At 28.7% G+C, this 17,313-nt stretch overlaps 1 protein-coding gene across 1 annotated transcript; it reads right to left on the reverse strand.

The window, feature by feature from the left end:
- Window positions 1-753: 753 nt before the first annotated feature.
- LOC119687932 (actin-related protein 2/3 complex subunit 2) lies at window positions 754-16,359 on the reverse strand. Its single transcript, XM_038102490.1, has 8 exons — window positions 15,942-16,359; window positions 9,429-9,522; window positions 9,256-9,355; window positions 5,064-5,250; window positions 4,789-5,009; window positions 1,787-1,878; window positions 1,610-1,719; window positions 754-1,543 (listed from the first exon to the last, which is right to left on the reverse strand). Exons 1-8 carry the CDS (start codon window positions 16,013-16,015, stop codon window positions 1,516-1,518), a joined length of 906 nt encoding a protein of 301 aa, XP_037958418.1. The 5' UTR covers window positions 16,016-16,359; the 3' UTR covers window positions 754-1,515.
- Between the last annotated feature and the right edge of the window lie 954 nt (window positions 16,360-17,313).

Here is a 17,313-nt window from a genome sequence, read left to right on the forward strand (position 1 = left end):
GATCGAATATTGTTAATCCCGTAAGGACAATTAAAAATATTTCTTCAGAATTATTGTTTTAAGTAAATTAAAAGAATTATTATAATAAAATATAAATAAAAAATATTTATTGAGGATAATTGTTGAGGGTATAAAATAATTTTTATTAATTGATAATTATTTCTGAAGACGAAAAAATTCTTTAATCGTTATATAACTATTATTAATAAATATTTATATTTAAATTTAATTTTTTTTAAGTAAATTGTGACAAATGAAATTATATAACTTTTTTTGTAGAAAGATTTTTGAATAGAAATGTATCACAACAACAATATTTTATTTTTTAATAATTTTTAACTATTTTTCAATTTTTTTTAATAAAAAAAATATTTCCAAGACCACTGATGATGGGTATTTGGCAATATTCAAAACAGCTAAAATTCAATTAATTAAAATAATATAAAATTAGTTTTTGTTGTTGTAGTTCACTACTGTTCGAGAAACCTCTTTATTTTTGAAATATGATAATTTAAGTTAATTGAATTTTTTTAATAACCAAAAAATGCTTATCTGTTAAAATGTTAGGTCTCTGATTTTATGTAATTAGTTCCTATATAAATGTCGCAGAAATTTCGAGGTATTTTTTGTTTTCTTTTTCTGGGGAAAATATTAGTATATAATATTAATCATAATGTATAATTTATTGCGATGACACGCAATATTTGTAAATAAATAACGAAATAAATGTAAATAAAACTCAATAAAATTCTGTTTCGTTATTGCATTAATTTATTAGGAATTTTATATCAAATATGTAGGGCAGCATTTTTTCATTTAATTTTATTTTTTATTTGTTTATTTGTTTATTTGTTTATTAAAACACTTTCTGACGATATAAAAAAACGACATAAAAGTCTATGGGACTTATGTAGCGTTCACACTAGAATCTATTTAACAGTTTTAATTTGTTTACTATTTAAATAAAGCATTTTAAAACTTAAACATTTTAATTCAGTATTTATTCTAATTTATTATTTAAAGTTTGTGATTAAAATGTATTACTGCTTTTAACAGAATTTCGGCACTTAAATATTAACTGCTAAAAACGTTTGATCTAGTGTAAACTTCAGTATTATTATTTGCGTACTTCAATTTTTTTAATATAATTTTAGTTATCTTACATTTTTTGTTCTTTTTCTCTTAAGTTTATTATTATTTTAAATTTCTTTGTTGCTAGTATATCTTCTGGATAATGATGACTCATCAGCTATGATTGTGGTTAAATATCGTAAATACTTTGATGTAATAATGGAATTACATTTACAACGTTTAGAGTACCTTGTTTTTAGTCTTCTTTTACATCATACTTAAATATATATCGCATTTTTTGTTATGTTATCAGTTATATTAGTTGCAATTTTATCGACTTTAAAATTAAATTCAATTATTTCATACACAATTACAAAAAAACATATATATAATAATAATAATATTAATAATAATAAAACAAACACACTAGACATTGTCTACAAATCATTCTTTGCGTATAAATGTTCTCCCCCTGTAAAAATAAAAAAATTCAATTTATTTCATATTTCCAAATAAATAAAATAAAATAAAAACATACGTTATAGTTTTCTTTTCAGTATTTTTCGGTTCGGGCCTTGCACGATTCAATACTTTTAGGAAATCTGAGGTTTTTGCACGCATTCTTGAATGAATGTATGCTTTTGAACACTAAAAATAATAAAATAAAATATATTAAAAAATTTTTAAAGAAATTTATAAAAATTAAATAATTTACCTTAATGTGGTAATGCAAATAATCTCGAAACATGTGAATTAAATTGATTGTGTTATCACGCGTTTCCTTATTTGTATGCCGTGGAAACAGTACTGCAAAAACAAAAAAAAAATTGAAAATCAAATTAACAAATATGTTTTACTATATATAAATACATATTATATATGTATAAGAAAATAATTCGCACATGCATTCAATGGCAACGCAGGCATAACTGGCGCCTAGGGCACCATTGCCTCTTAGTGCCCCTCAAAAAATATTCATATATCAAAACAATATACAGTATATATTTATCAATATAATATACAATATATATATATCAATATAATATACGGTATATATATCACTATAATATACAGTATATGTATCAATATAATATATAGTATATATATCAATATAATACATAGTAAATATATCAATATAATATACAGTCGTCTTTCAAACTATTTGACACCCTTCTGCTATCCGGACATTGACACTGACCGGATGCTGTGGACCCATTTTACTCTCGCTACGCCACTGACATGATTTTTATATAACATAATTAATAAATTTTCTTTGAAAATTTTATGAAGCTTCCGCTATCGGCTTCAGATAGTTCTTTGGAATTCTCGACATAGCATTTTTTAAAAAATAAACCACCCCTCCTTTCTATTAGGCAATGGCCGATTACAAATCAGATAATATTTCAAACTTCAGTCCAATTTTAATCAAACAAATATATTATTAATAATAAATATAGTTAGCGTTGTTGAATAACAAATTCAAAACATAAACTTCAATTTAAAAACTTTTTTTTAGGAGTATATTAGAGACAAAACCTAAGGGCATGGAATCATCCCACTTTTAACACATATAAAACTTTAGTAAACCAATTATATTATTTATATTAAATATAGTTAGTGTTCTTAAATAATAATTTAAAAACGTGAACTTCTATATATAAAAACTTTGCTTTAGGAGTATGTGAGAGACAAAACCTAATTTTATGGATCTATCCCACTTTTAACTCCACTAAAACTTTAATAAAATAATTATATTATTTATATTAAATATAGTTAGTGTTCTTAAATAATAATTTAAAAACGTGAACTTCTATATATAAAAACTTTGCTTTAGGAGTATGTGAGAGACAAAACCTAATTTTATGGATCTATCCCACTTTTAACTCCACTAAAACTTTAATAAAATAATTATATTATTTATATTAAATATAGTTAGTGTTCTTAAATAATAATTTAAAAACGTGAACTTCTATATATAAAAACTTTGCTTTAGGAGTATGTGAGAGACAAAACCTAATTTTATGGATCTATCCCACTTTTAACTCCACTGAAACTTTAATAAAAAAATTATATTATTTATATTAAATATAGTTAGTGTTCTTAAATAATAATTTAAAAACGTGAACTTCTATATAAAAAACTTTCTTTAGGAGTATGGAGAGACAAAACCTAATTTTATGGATCTATCCCACTTTTAACTCCACTAAAACTTTAACAAAACAATTATATTATTTATATTAAATATAGTTAGTGTTCTTAAATAATAATTTAAAAACGTGAACTTCTATATAAAATATTTTCTTTAGGAGTATGTGAGAGACAAAACCTAATTTTATGGATCTATCCCACTTTTAACTCCACTAAAACTTTAACAAAACAATTATATTATTTATATTAAATATAGTTAGTGTTCTTAAATAATAATTTAAAAACGTGAACTTCTATATAAAATATTTTCTTTAGGAGTATGTGAGAGACAAAACCTAATTTTATGGATCTATCCCACTTTTAACTCCACTAAAACTTTAACAAAACAATTATATTATTTATATTAAATATAGGCAGTGTTCTTAAATAATAATTTAAAAACGTGAACTTCTATATATAAAAACTTTGCTTTAGGAGTATGTGAGAGACAAAACCTGATTTTATGGATCTATCCCACTTTTAACTCCACTAAAACTTTAACAAAACAATTATATTATTTATATTAAATATAGTTAGTGTTCTTAAATAATAATTTAAAAACGTGAACTTCTATATAAAATATTTTCTTTAGGAGTATGTGAGAGACAAAACTTTAGAGTGCAGAACTATCCCACTTTTAACTCCATTAACTTTAATAATAAACTTCTATCTAAAAACTTTAGTTCCAAGAACGACCGGATCTAAAACTTGGAACAACTTATCAACTACAATGAACAAGGTTTCTCCGTCTGGACCTGGGTTCATTTCAATTTAAATTCGATTCATTCCTAATCTACCCCTTTTCCTTTATTCCCCTCATCCTTACCATCAGCCATCATTAATTCACATCCTAACTCATGTATTCATCTTGTAATATCTATTATGTTATCTGCTTTTAGAAAGTTTTTTAATAAGAACTCATAGTTCTTATGACTGAATAGTTTTGAAAGAAATTACTTAAATTTAAAATTAAAAACTTTTTACACAGAATATATGTTTACGAATCTCCTTACCAATTTTTAGGGAAATCATATTTATACAAACGAAAAAATATTTGCTTAATTCAAACTATGAATGCCGGACAATTTGTACACTGAATTTATATCTGATTCAATATAAATGATTTCCCCTCTCAGAAAAACAATATGGGGATTATCTTAACAAAATGACCGAAATAATAAAATGTAGTCTATAACAGGGAGAGAATGATACATCTAATCACATTATAGCAAACACTTTAACTTTGCTGTGAACCAAGAGAAAAATTCCATCTGAAAGCTCTCGCTTCCAATATAAAAGATTTAACGATTGCAATGCATCGCTCCAAATGGAATTTTAAATCCCTATATCTAGGGATCTATTTTCTATTTTTCGAGCTAATTATAATGATGACTAACTTCAATAGACTTTACATTCAAATTAATATAACATCTATATAACAGATACTAGAAATTTCATTTCAAATACTACATAGTTTAACTAATAACTAAATCTAACAATTCAATCTGTTTTTAATAATAACCAACTTACCGAAAGTAACATAACCAATATTATCGCCCACCTTTGCATCGGTATTAGCCAATTCTAAAGGTGGTTCACGATGTGAAAAAAGCACTTGTGGCGCAGTATGAGATGCTCGTCGACCTTCTCTTAATTCTTGCATAAATACTTTGCCAATAACAACGTCGTCTTCATCACGAAATATGGTGCTAAAAACTACGGTAACACGATCTGATTTCGCCTCAACATAACTACAAATAAATAATTCTATAAAACTGATATAGTAACTTAATCATATAGCTTACAGCGTCTCATCATTTCGATAATTAATGACCGCACGTTTTTGACCATCTTCCCCTTGTTCTTGAAAATCAAAATATTTTTCAAAAACCGAAGCAAAGCAATTACGCTTCAATAGACCAATTTTCTTTGCAATTGTTTCCCAGTCTTCTGGTATATCCTCTAGATTAATAAGTACAGAAACGTTATAGCCTGAAAGAAAAAACAAAAATCACTTATTTACCTACACGTATATATGTATATATTTTAGTAGAAACAACCAACATCTACTTTGTTCGACGGTCGTCACGCAACTGTCTCTTTTATTATTCTTTCTCTTAATTCTACCTTAGTTTACATGTGTATGCTTAATTCTATCTTATGACTACAATACTTATATACTATCATACATCTACAATACTTATACTACTACAACTCGGCCGTCCTGACCTCAAGGATCTCCTGATTCTTGATTTCTACTTTTAGACCTTAACATTCTAGTGCTTTCATTATTATTAACATTTTTCTCTCTGTCATCTGACACCATACATTTTCCAAACCACGGTTTCATATTTGAAGCTGCCCAAATACCTTTATACACCGCTTTAGAATGTTGAAACCCTTCTACATCTTCTATCACAAACCTATCGTTCCCAAGTAATTTTGTGATTTTATAAGGGCCTTTGAATTTAGGTATTAGTTTTTTTGAAACTCCGACATGAGTATCATAATTTCTTATCATAACATAATCACCTATCTTATATATTGTCCCTTCTCTACGCTTCATATTCACAATTTTTTCATTATATTTTTGAGCTTTTTGTTGTTTTTCTTCTGCAACGAGTCGTAGCTGCTCTAAATTCCTTTCTGGTGCGTTTTGTTCAATATCTACTACGTTCTCTTTAAGGCTATCTATAACTTTCCCTTTTTGATTTACTCCAAATAACATAACGCTCGGATGTTCACCGATCATTCTATGAACTGTATTGTTCAGGGCATATTCAACTGTTTCTACAACTTTGTCCCAGCTTTGTTCTGACTGCGCACTTACTAACTTAGCTATCATAGGTTTTAGATTTCTGTTAACACGTTCTACTTGGCTGTTAGCTTGCGGAGATGCGGTGGCTATTTTTATGTGTTGAACGTTATTAGCATTTAAAAATGACTCGAATTCACCAGACGTAAAACATGACCCTCTATCTGAAATAATACACCTGGGTCTGCTATAAGCTCTAAAGTAATCGCATAATGCTTGCACCGCCTCCCTTGACTTTGTCGTTTTTGTTGGATAAAGCCTGACAAATTTAGTACACGCATCAACAACAACTAACAAGTGTTTCATAGAACACTTCTTTCCTTCAATCGGTCCAAAATGATCGATATGAACAACGTCAAAAGGACTTATTCCTTTCGGAATATTGTGTAAAAAACCTTCATGTCTACCACTTTTATCTGAAAAAGCAATACACTTTAAACAATTTTTTATATGAACGTCTACTTTTTTCTTCATGTTTGGAAACCAATTAGTTTTGGAAATTATTTCTACCGTTTTGTCAACCCCTACATGACCCATTTCATCATGATATTTGTGTAATACGTTTGATTCCATTATTTCAGGGACACAGAATAATAGGTTGTTGTTATTATTTTTTCTATAAACTATACCATTACGCATTTCATATGTTTTACTTTCTGCCTTTTCCAACTGCACCTTAAGAGCTTTTAACTTACTGTCCCTGTTCTGACATACTACTAAATCCTGTTCGAACGAATTTCCCTCTACTACTAATATATTTGTGCTTCTACTTAGCGCATCTACGTGTTGCATGTTCTTTCCTGACCTATGTTGTACCTCATAGTCATAATTCTGTAATTCCAATGCCCATCTGGCTATTCTTGGATTCAACTCTTTTTTTTGAAGTGTGAGAAAGTACACCCGAAATCTTTCTAACGCATAAATTATGGCTAGTGTTTCTAGCTCAAAGCTATGGTATTTTGACTCCGTATCTGTAGTTCTCTTGGAGAAAAAGAATACTGGATGCCATTTGTCATCTTTTTTTTTCTGCATTAATACAGCTCCAAACCCAATACTACTCGCGTCAGTATGTAACTCTGTCTTATCATTCGGATCAAATAAGGCAAGGATCGGTGATTCTACTAATTTTCCTTTCAGTGTTTCAAATGATGCTAACTCCTCGCTACCCATACTAAACCGTTTTTCTTTTCTGGTAAGATCATACAAAGGTTTGGCTATCATTGAAAAATTTTTTATAAATCTACGAAAATAAGAACATAACCCCAGAAAACTTTGTAGCTCGTGAGCATTTTTTGGCAACGGAAAATTGTTAACAGCCACCAACCCTTCGTCATCTGCTTGTATGCCTTCACCGGTTATCCTATACCCTAAATATTTAACGCTTCTGTATAAAAATTCACATTTGTCTAGTCTTAACTCCAAATTATTTTTTACTAGTCTCTTAAAGACTTCCTCTAAAGTGGCTAAATGTTCTTCTACACTTTCTGTTGCGATCATAATGTCGTCAAGATATATTATCACTTTATTGTTTTTAATCATATCAGCAAAAATTTTGTTTATAAATCTTTGAAACGTCGAAGGCGCGTTTTTCAAACCAAACGGCATTCAAACCACAAACGTGTTTCAAATTTGCGACGCAATTGAACAATACTCTCTTTTGAGCCAAATACGGAAATCATTTGTTCGATCAATATTTTACTGCTTTGTGTAAGAACATTTGGTGTAGAGTGGAGCCAATTTTGTACTCTACCTTTTGCTTTCGTTATAATAAGTGTTCGAACTACACTGTCTTCTAATTCGTAAGCTTTTTCTAACGCTTCAAGTTGCGTAACCCAAACATTAAAATTGTTACCATCGCATTCCGGTAAAAATTCTTTTAATATTATGAGCGGTACTTCTTTTCTTTGTACTGAATGTTCACATTCGCTTAAACTCGAAGTGTTTAATTGTAATTGAGTCATTTTCTTTGTCAATTCATTCTCTTTTTCAAACAGATCACGCTCTTTCTTAAGCAACTCAATTTCTTTTTGCATGAGTTGCATTTTTTTTATTTCTTCTTCTCTAATAGTAGTTTCTCTTTGCATTTTTGCTCCCTCTGTTTCTTTGTTATTCACTTCCTCCCTTACAATTTGATTTCGCTCGTTACTCATAATTTCACAATTTTGTACAACAGACTGCTCAACTGCTTCATCACATTCTGGCGTCACTATTTTTTTTATACTCATCGGCGCACACTCACTGCGAATATGCTGTGGCACTTTTGTTAAACGCGCAATCGACTGCGTTTTGTTTCCACTTACTTGCAACTTCAATTTTGTCAGCCAATTTTTTAGCTCCTCCACTGTTAGATCATCAAAACATAAAACGTCAGCTATGCCATCCATTCTTCACAGTTTTATATAAAAATTTTATATATATATATTTTATTACACACGGGCTTTAAAAAAAAACTTTTTTTTTTTTTACTTGATCCCACTTCTGAATTTTAGTAGAAACAACCAACATCTACTTTGTTCGACGGTCGTCACGCAACTGTCTCTTTTATTATTCTTTCTCTTAATTCTACCTTAGTTTACATGTGTATGCTTAATTCTATCTTATGACTACAATACTTATATACTATCATACATCTACAATACTTATACTACTACAATATGTATATATGTAGATATAAGAATAGCATACTGAAAATATTATATATTATATAAATGAAAATGTTAAAATACTCAAAAGGTAAAAAAAAGAAATGGAAAAGAAAAGTTATAGGAATAAAGTAGTCCAAAATTTATTTAGGAATAATTAAATACAAGAAATATTTTCAAGACCAGTGATGATGGGTATTTGACAATACTCGAAACAGCTGTATGGTTAACCATAAATTCAGTTAATTAAAATAATATAAAAAAAATTTCTGTTGCTGTAGTACACTTGGAACATCTCTGAAATATTTGTTTATATTTTAACAAAAATATTTTAATACTAATATTTCAGACAACTTCATAGACCATCCATCTTCAGTATACATAAGACATAAATATTAATAAACAATGCAGCTGTTTCGGATATCGATCATCTATACACCATCCAAAGGATTTTTTATATTATTGAACTACAAACACCAGATATCTGATTCTGGATTAATATTAAATGATATACGTATATAAGAATGTGCATATATTTACCATCCTCAGGATCTGTCAGCAAATTGCCATATTCTCGCTTTAAAAGTTCATCGGCACCATGTTCTTGCAGCTGTTTATAAAATTTTAACGAAATGCTGACCTGAAATGGTAATTATTATTAATTATGTTTAATACAGACAAATTAGTGGACACAAATAAAAAGTTTCACTTACTCTAACTTTAGTTTTATCGCCGTTAACATTTGATATGTGAAATAAAACACCATCAAAATCTGCAATTCTTACATCAATTGATTCCGGCTTTAAACTAATTTGAAAGAAACTTACTTTAAGTCTTCAACATATTTTTTTTTTCTAAGATTAGCAATTTTCATGTACAATTTTTATGAAAAGGAATGAAGTTAAATTGAGTTTGAGAGAAGCAATTAATTGAATTCAATGTGCAAATGAGTTGTTAATGATAATGTTATTACAAAATTAAACTTTAAAAAAGAACAAAACACTTTACAATTTGAAAAATTAAAAAAACAGTACAAAAAAAAAACAGTTCCCGAAAATAAAGTCTTTGGACTTCACATTATACTACAACAATGCAAATAATTACTTTACAAAGAAGTTTAAAGCACTACTCCAACTTTCAATATACAAGAATATTAATTTCTTAGTTAAGTATGAGTATGAAATTGATATAGTAATTTGCAGGCTTTGTTAATTAATCAAATAATTAATATTAGTAAATTAAAAAAATATATAATAAGTAAGGTATATTATTTATTTTCAATTCTACTAAATTTATAAATAAAAACTTAGACTAATTAAATTAAATATATATGAAACAGCTTAATTATAATTAATGAAAATTATGAAAATTATAATTAAATAATAATTAATACTACAAAATTATATAAACATATAATAAAACGAGGTTTATGTTCCACGTATGGTTCACTTAATAGCCCAAGTAAAAGTCAAAAGGCATGCTTCAGTGGAATTGAGAGCTACGAAAGCCAAACGGGACTTTTCCAGACAAACAAGATGATGTCCCGCTTGGCAGCAATCATGCGTTCGAATAATAACGCATGATTACTCCGTTAATGAACGCATTTGAGAAGACGCAGGTGTTAAGACGCAGGTGCTCTGCTTACCTGTCCTGTGAAAGAATACCTCTAACTCCCTGGTCTAACTACAGGGATATCTAGGACTTTTTATTAGTCCAAAGGCATGCATGACTCATGCAGGAATCGGGCATGCAAATTGTAAGTGCCATTTGTATCTTTAGACGATATTTCTCCAGACTCGACACAAAAAAAAAAATGGACCGTGGCGTAGTTTTGGTCACTTCTGGAACTTATTAACTATCAATATCAATATCAATACAATTAAAATGACGCGTCTCATTTATTTGAATCTTTTAAATCAATAAGAATATTAAATAATAGTTAGCAAGTGTTAGATTTAAAATAAAGAGATTTTCCTAATAGTACCTCCTGAGGTTATTGTCAATATGTTCATCATATAAAAATACTGGCCGGCAAAATCGAAGTGATCACTTTTATGGATATGCCGTCTGGATTTCCATTTGTAAGGTAAGCATATATAATCATCATCTAATTAACATTCCTCATATATAGTCTTTTAAAATAAAGTAGTATTTTAAGATGCTTGCAAAACTTTTATTTAATTGACTACAGTTATTTAATATATTCCCGATCTAACGTACTAGATACCATTTGTCCCTCCTAAAACGAATACACAAAGTGGTAGCAAGGATTGCAGAATTTATGGAGAATTTACAGAGGCAAGAGAAGTGGGTACGTTTATCTACAATAAAATAAAATTTACTAATTAATTAAATTACATTATAATTATAACATAAGAAAACTTTTTATTTATTAATAATCTTTCTTAGGCACACTTTAAGGAAATAAGTTCGAAGATTATATGAACGATTTAACCAACTGACATATTGTGGAATTACTAATCAGCGAAATAAATGGAGAAATATCAGAGCTTGTATTTGGACCGGTACATAACAGAAGTAGACTTATTTACCAGAAGACATTTTACTTCTAGTTGAAGTAATATTTCATCACTTAAAGTGACTTGAACATATATCCAAAATATTTAACTCAGATACACCGAAAAGTGAGTGCTAAACAAAATCGGAAGGAAGGCTGCTAGGAAAATCAACACTGATGTTTCTGAAGGGATAAGCACACCTAACAGAATATAAAAAATTCACCAAAATGGTCATGATTAGAAAATTTGTGGCCAAATCTATATGTTATAGTAAATTATATAAATTTTAATAAAGAAGAAAACCTAATTTGTTTCCTTGTTTTTATCTAATACTAAATACAACTACTTAAGTCGAAGAATGTTTATTTTTTGTAGTTCATATAACCACCCAAAATTTCGATTCCCAACAAACAAATGTCATACTATTTTTTTTCTTATTTCTTATTTCTTGATTTTTTATTTAAATTTCGTAATATGAATTTCTTATCTAAACAAGAAATGCTTATCTAAAAAATATTTAAATTTTAGAACTCTACAAAATCTTTGTCAACTTAGAAGGGTAAACAAAGCGTAGTAAAATCGCAACTCAACCCAACCCAGATTTGAAACATGTGAATAATTGAGTATAAAAATTTAAAACTGACTATGTGTGACTAACTCAGAAGCAAGGCAATTCAATTAAACAAATAAAAAATTGAAAAATTGACCATAGCCACATATCTTATCGACTTATAGAAACTGATAAATATTTTATATAAACAATGATAACTTTCGATAATAAAAAAATACTTTTCTTTTTTTAGACAAAGTTATTTAAATTATTTTTTTTTGTTTTTTTTTTTTTTGATATAAAAAAAATAATAATATAGATATAATTTAATAAAATAGCTTTAGTCTGTAACTAGTCAAGACAACAATTAAAAGAAAGCAAAATTCAACGAACCAATTAATATAGCAGTCTTTGGTGGAAAAGTAAAATTCTAGATAATAGATAATTCTATCTAATATGATATATGGATTCTTGTTGCACAGAATAATGTGATTATAAATAATTTTAACTTGTTAATCCAAAATTCTAAAACTAGCATCTATCCAAGAAAGTATGTGGTATTAATTGGGAATCAATCGAAAAGTTTGTGTACTCAAAGACTCGCTCATTAGGCTACCTATCTTTTCATCTAAAAAAATCAATCAGTAATAAGAGCAATGTGTTATTTTTAGATCAGAATACATGGTGAAATCAACTAAGCGTATCCGTACTTCTGCATGGGTGCGAATCATGGAAGTTTACTAGATCTATCAATTCGCATACCAAAGTTTTCATAAACAAATGTCGCACTTTCAAAATATGGTGGCCAAAACGCATCTCTAAAGCGAAATTGTGGGAAATAGGGCAGATACAAAGCGCCGAGAGTGAAATCAAAAAACAAAAATGGCAGTGGATCGGACATACGTTACGCAAGTCAAATTTCTGCATCGCTAAGCAAGCCCTAAAGTGGAACCCGCAGGCAGTCGCCGGCCTGACGCTTCTTCAAGGACATGGCGAAGGACAATTGATGCCAAACTAGCTCCACGGCAGCTCCAAATAGAATACGGTTCAGAGGAATTGTTGAGGCCCTGTACTCCACTGGGAGTTAACGGAACAAAAAAGAAGATTAGAAACAGTTATTCTATCAAGTCTATCCCACTTAACCTTATTGCCTTAAGACAACATTGAAAAAATTTCCTTTTTATTTTTTTACTTTTATTACTTTTGTCTCATAAGCTCTTCTAATCTCTTAAAAGACAATCTAAAATATATATATTATTTTGAGGTTAATAGGGGAAATGCGGATATAAATAAATCAACTTTATATTTTCGGTTTACTAGATGAACATAGTGGTTAGTAAAGTTTGTACTAACATTTATGTAAAAAATCGGAAGAAGTAAGCAATAAGTTTTAAATTTTTATTTTTAAACAAATAAATGTTAATTGGCTCTTTAACACAAGTTTCTACAGAAATAAAAATAGCTGGAGCAACAACTACAACATAACACAAATGCTTTTAAAACAGACATAAAAGATCTAAAACCAAAATGAACATATCTATTGCAATGATTAATAGTCATCCATATTTCTTAACTATGTAAGATAATTACAACTTAAGATAATTACAATGCAAGATTATTACAAAATTCAAAGAAATAGAAATTAGAGACAGATAATATCTATATATGAGTACAGTGCAATTCATTAGAAATTTAATTGGAACTACCAACTGTTACCGTAAATGAATAATATGATATACATGAGTCAACATTATAAAGTGATTGATTTCAATTATAATAAATACAATAAACAGATTCAGATAATGCGATCGAAAATGCATTCGGATATGCACACTTATTAGTAGCATAAAATGTAGCAGTCTATTTTCAAACTTAAAAAATAATTTCGGTATTGTAAGAGCCGAAAAAAACTCGAAAGAGTTTCTTTAAAGCTTCTTTTCCTTACAACCTAATACTTAGACTCAATCAATATCGAGATCATAATGCTAATTCTGCAACTAAGTAACATATTCCGCCATAACAACTTAAACCGAAAGCTAATTAATATAAACAATTTTACTATTTAGATTTTAAGAGTACCCTAGGGCACAGCACATCCCGCAGGAACTTGTTTGTATAGAGGACCAAGTGCTACATACTCTTCACTTAATAGAAGCTCAATCCCCATATAACTCTTCACTTAATAGAAGCTCAATTCCATCCACAGTATAAACCACGTATTTGGCTTGTAATTCCTTTCATGCTGCCTGCTTTAGAGATTCCCGCGTGCTATACCAACAATAGTACCAATTGGTTTATCGTAAGAGTTTCAACAACAGCAAAAACTATTACTTTATTATATTAAAAATTCATTATTTTAATCAAAATTTTATACTTATAATAGATTCTGATGATATATGACAAATGTATTTAATTTTTTTAACAGTTTCTTGTTTTTTCTTGAATATATTTAACAGAGTTATATTCGTTTCACAAATTATTGAAGTGAGTTCAATACGTTATTTTCACATAATAGTACTTGAAACTATTATATATGTTTTTCTATACTATATAACAATACAGTAAAACTCTTCTAATAGGCACCTCCGTTAACTGAATGGCCCTATTGAAATGAAATGGAACAAATTAACAATTTTTAGTTCATTTTGTTGTTGTGGCCCGTAAGGATTTGCTTTAATGGTCGCTTTGTAGGAAATAGTCAACGGCATACTTGATCGTCGAAATTTATGAATGACTCCGGGATGTAAAACCGGTCGTTCTTGAAATCAACAATTTTTGGTCGGCCAACACTCTTGAGCAACCAAAAGTTGACTAAGGATAAGTGTCCAATTAAAAGAGTTTTACATATGGAAGTAAGTTCGTGACATTTTTTCCAGACTTGTACTTGAAACTGTTCAATATGTTTTTCTGGACTATTTAATAGTGTATCTTCATTACTTTGAGATTTGTACTTGAATTTTGTATATGTTTTTCTTGAGTATTTATATTTTACTTTGGTCTTCCTTCATTAGGATTGTTGTTGATTAGTTTTTTAAAAAAATTATTCATTGTTATATGAATATAGTAGAAAAGTACAATTTCCTTTACATATAAGTCCCGGTATTCATGATAACGGCTAGATTATTTTTCTTTTTAAAACAGTACAGTCAAAGTACTGTTAAAAATAGCTCTGTGCTAATAGAATTTGAACTTTACTATTGGTTCTTGAGTGAGAGCAAGCAAGACGTGGTCCATTACAGGCAAATAGGATTCTACAATGAGTATCCATTAGGTTTATGATTTGTTAATACTTATAGTTCTTAAAGACCATATGCAAACCGATTTGAACGGACTTGTGTTAGAATTCAATGATCAATTTATCATTAGAGCTACTTGCGTTAGTGAGAATTTATTTGAATTTGAATGAAAGCATAATTCCATGACATAATTCCACTTCACAGATTAAGTCTTGTATTAATCTGAAAAACATCTGCTACTATAAAAAAAGCAACTTATTAATAAAACATAACATTGTTATAATATATATTATACAAATACTTAACAAATACAAACCATACTACATAATAAATAAATAACTTAAAATAACAAATTTATATACAAATTTACAAAAATAAATTATTAAAAAAGAACAACAACAAACAACAAAAACAAGTTGCACCAACCATAGATGGAATGAGTCAACTTCTCATAAATACCAATGAAAAAAAAATATGTGATTAATGTGCATAAATGCCAAAAACCTTCAGTGTTCAATAAAATTTAGCTAATTATTAAATTGGAAGTAAAATATAAGAAAAACATAAATGAATAGTTTAAAATATTTTATGCTTTCAAGAATAAAGTGCATCTTTAGTACGAGGAGTAGAGGGTGCGTTACAGGAGGTGATGACTAGAGTACATTTCAATGCATGCCGATATTAAATTCATAAAATCAAAATTAACTCATACAATGACAACACCCGAATTTCGATTAAATATATACATTAGTTTTAAATGAAGTGAATAGGGTGGAGCAGGTGGAATTATATACAAGAGTGATATCAAAAAATTAACTGATAAGCAGCACTTAAGCTAATTTTTAATGCTTTATGAACGTTAGAAATATATAATGCTTGCATATAAGTGGGGAAAAATACACCGACAAATGTACGACTTACCCAGCTAAGGCATTGCGAAATTTCACTAGAAGCGTTTCTTCCAGGATACGATTATAGATTTCTAGCAAAATCATTTTATATATATATTAATTATGTTAAATATACAATTTAAGTTTTCTTCTTTTAGCGGCAAAATTCTTCAATCTTTTTTTAGTTGATGACACGAATGACACACGATATGTAATGTGGTGAACGACGTTGTCGAGAGCTAGGGACGTTTCGCTTTAATATGCTTATACTGAAGTTGTTTGCAGTGTATTTGTTGCACTTTGTGTTATTATAAAAATAAATAAATAATTTATTATCGAAAGATTACTATTGCTATAATTTTCATTAATAATTGTTAACTTTTTGTAAAACTAAAGCCGACCACAATTCTTTCACTGAATACGCGATTTGTGGATATCAAAATGTAGCGAACTATGCTAATTGTGACAGGTTGGATGTTGCCGCACATGGTTGATTTTTTTGACGTTTATTACGTTTAAAAGCAATATCGTAGATTTTAATGATATGTTTAACATAACAGAAGGACTGTTCAGTTAAGTGCTGTATAGACTGACAAATTTATTTATTTTGAAAGTGCAATGTTATATGGCATTTACACTGTCATTTGAAAGTGTTTTCTCTTATCCTTATCTCCCAGTGGAGCATAGGGCCATAGTGTTTACATTCGTTGTAATTTATTTGTTCTCATTTCTTAATTTGATTTTTGGCCTGTGCCAAAAAAATTTTGGATGAAGGTTATATATCTTCAAACCTTACAATATAAACTGAAAAATTGTTTTTAGCTTTGATTAATTTATTTTTGGGAAGTAAAAATTCCAAAAAAAAGGTGCATCGTGTCGTTTTCAAGGAAATGCAACCACCAAACATTTGTTTACCTTTTTTTGTAAATATTTTAAAAACAGCTTTCTCAAACTGTCAAAATGCCATGAAAAGCTTTTATTTAGGGTAAATTCAATGTATTCATAGGCATTTGACACATATTTGGAACGCATTCGAAAGTCGTTGGGACGCATTCATACAGAATGTGATGAAATGGATCGCATTCGCGCTTGAAATTTTGTATGCAAGAATGAGCCATTCGCTTCTCATTTTCGATTTGTGATCAAAATGAACCATTTGAGACCAGTGTAAATGCCGTATAACAAAAACCGCAATTTGTATTTAAAATAATGAGAATTTTTACAGTTTGGTAGTTATTGTCATACTAATTTTACATTGTGAGATTTATTTTGTAATTTTAATATCGTAAAGAAATCTACGATATTAAGACGTTTGCAGAGTTGCACTGTAAAATACCTTACGTTTATACTACGTTTACATTGTGAGATTAAGAGAACGAAATTAAGTTAATCTGCATTTTAAA

Source organism: Teleopsis dalmanni, chromosome X (genome assembly GCF_002237135.1).
Source record: "Teleopsis dalmanni isolate 2A chromosome X, ASM223713v2, whole genome shotgun sequence".
In the NCBI taxonomy this organism is placed as follows: domain Eukaryota; kingdom Metazoa; phylum Arthropoda; class Insecta; order Diptera; family Diopsidae; genus Teleopsis; species Teleopsis dalmanni.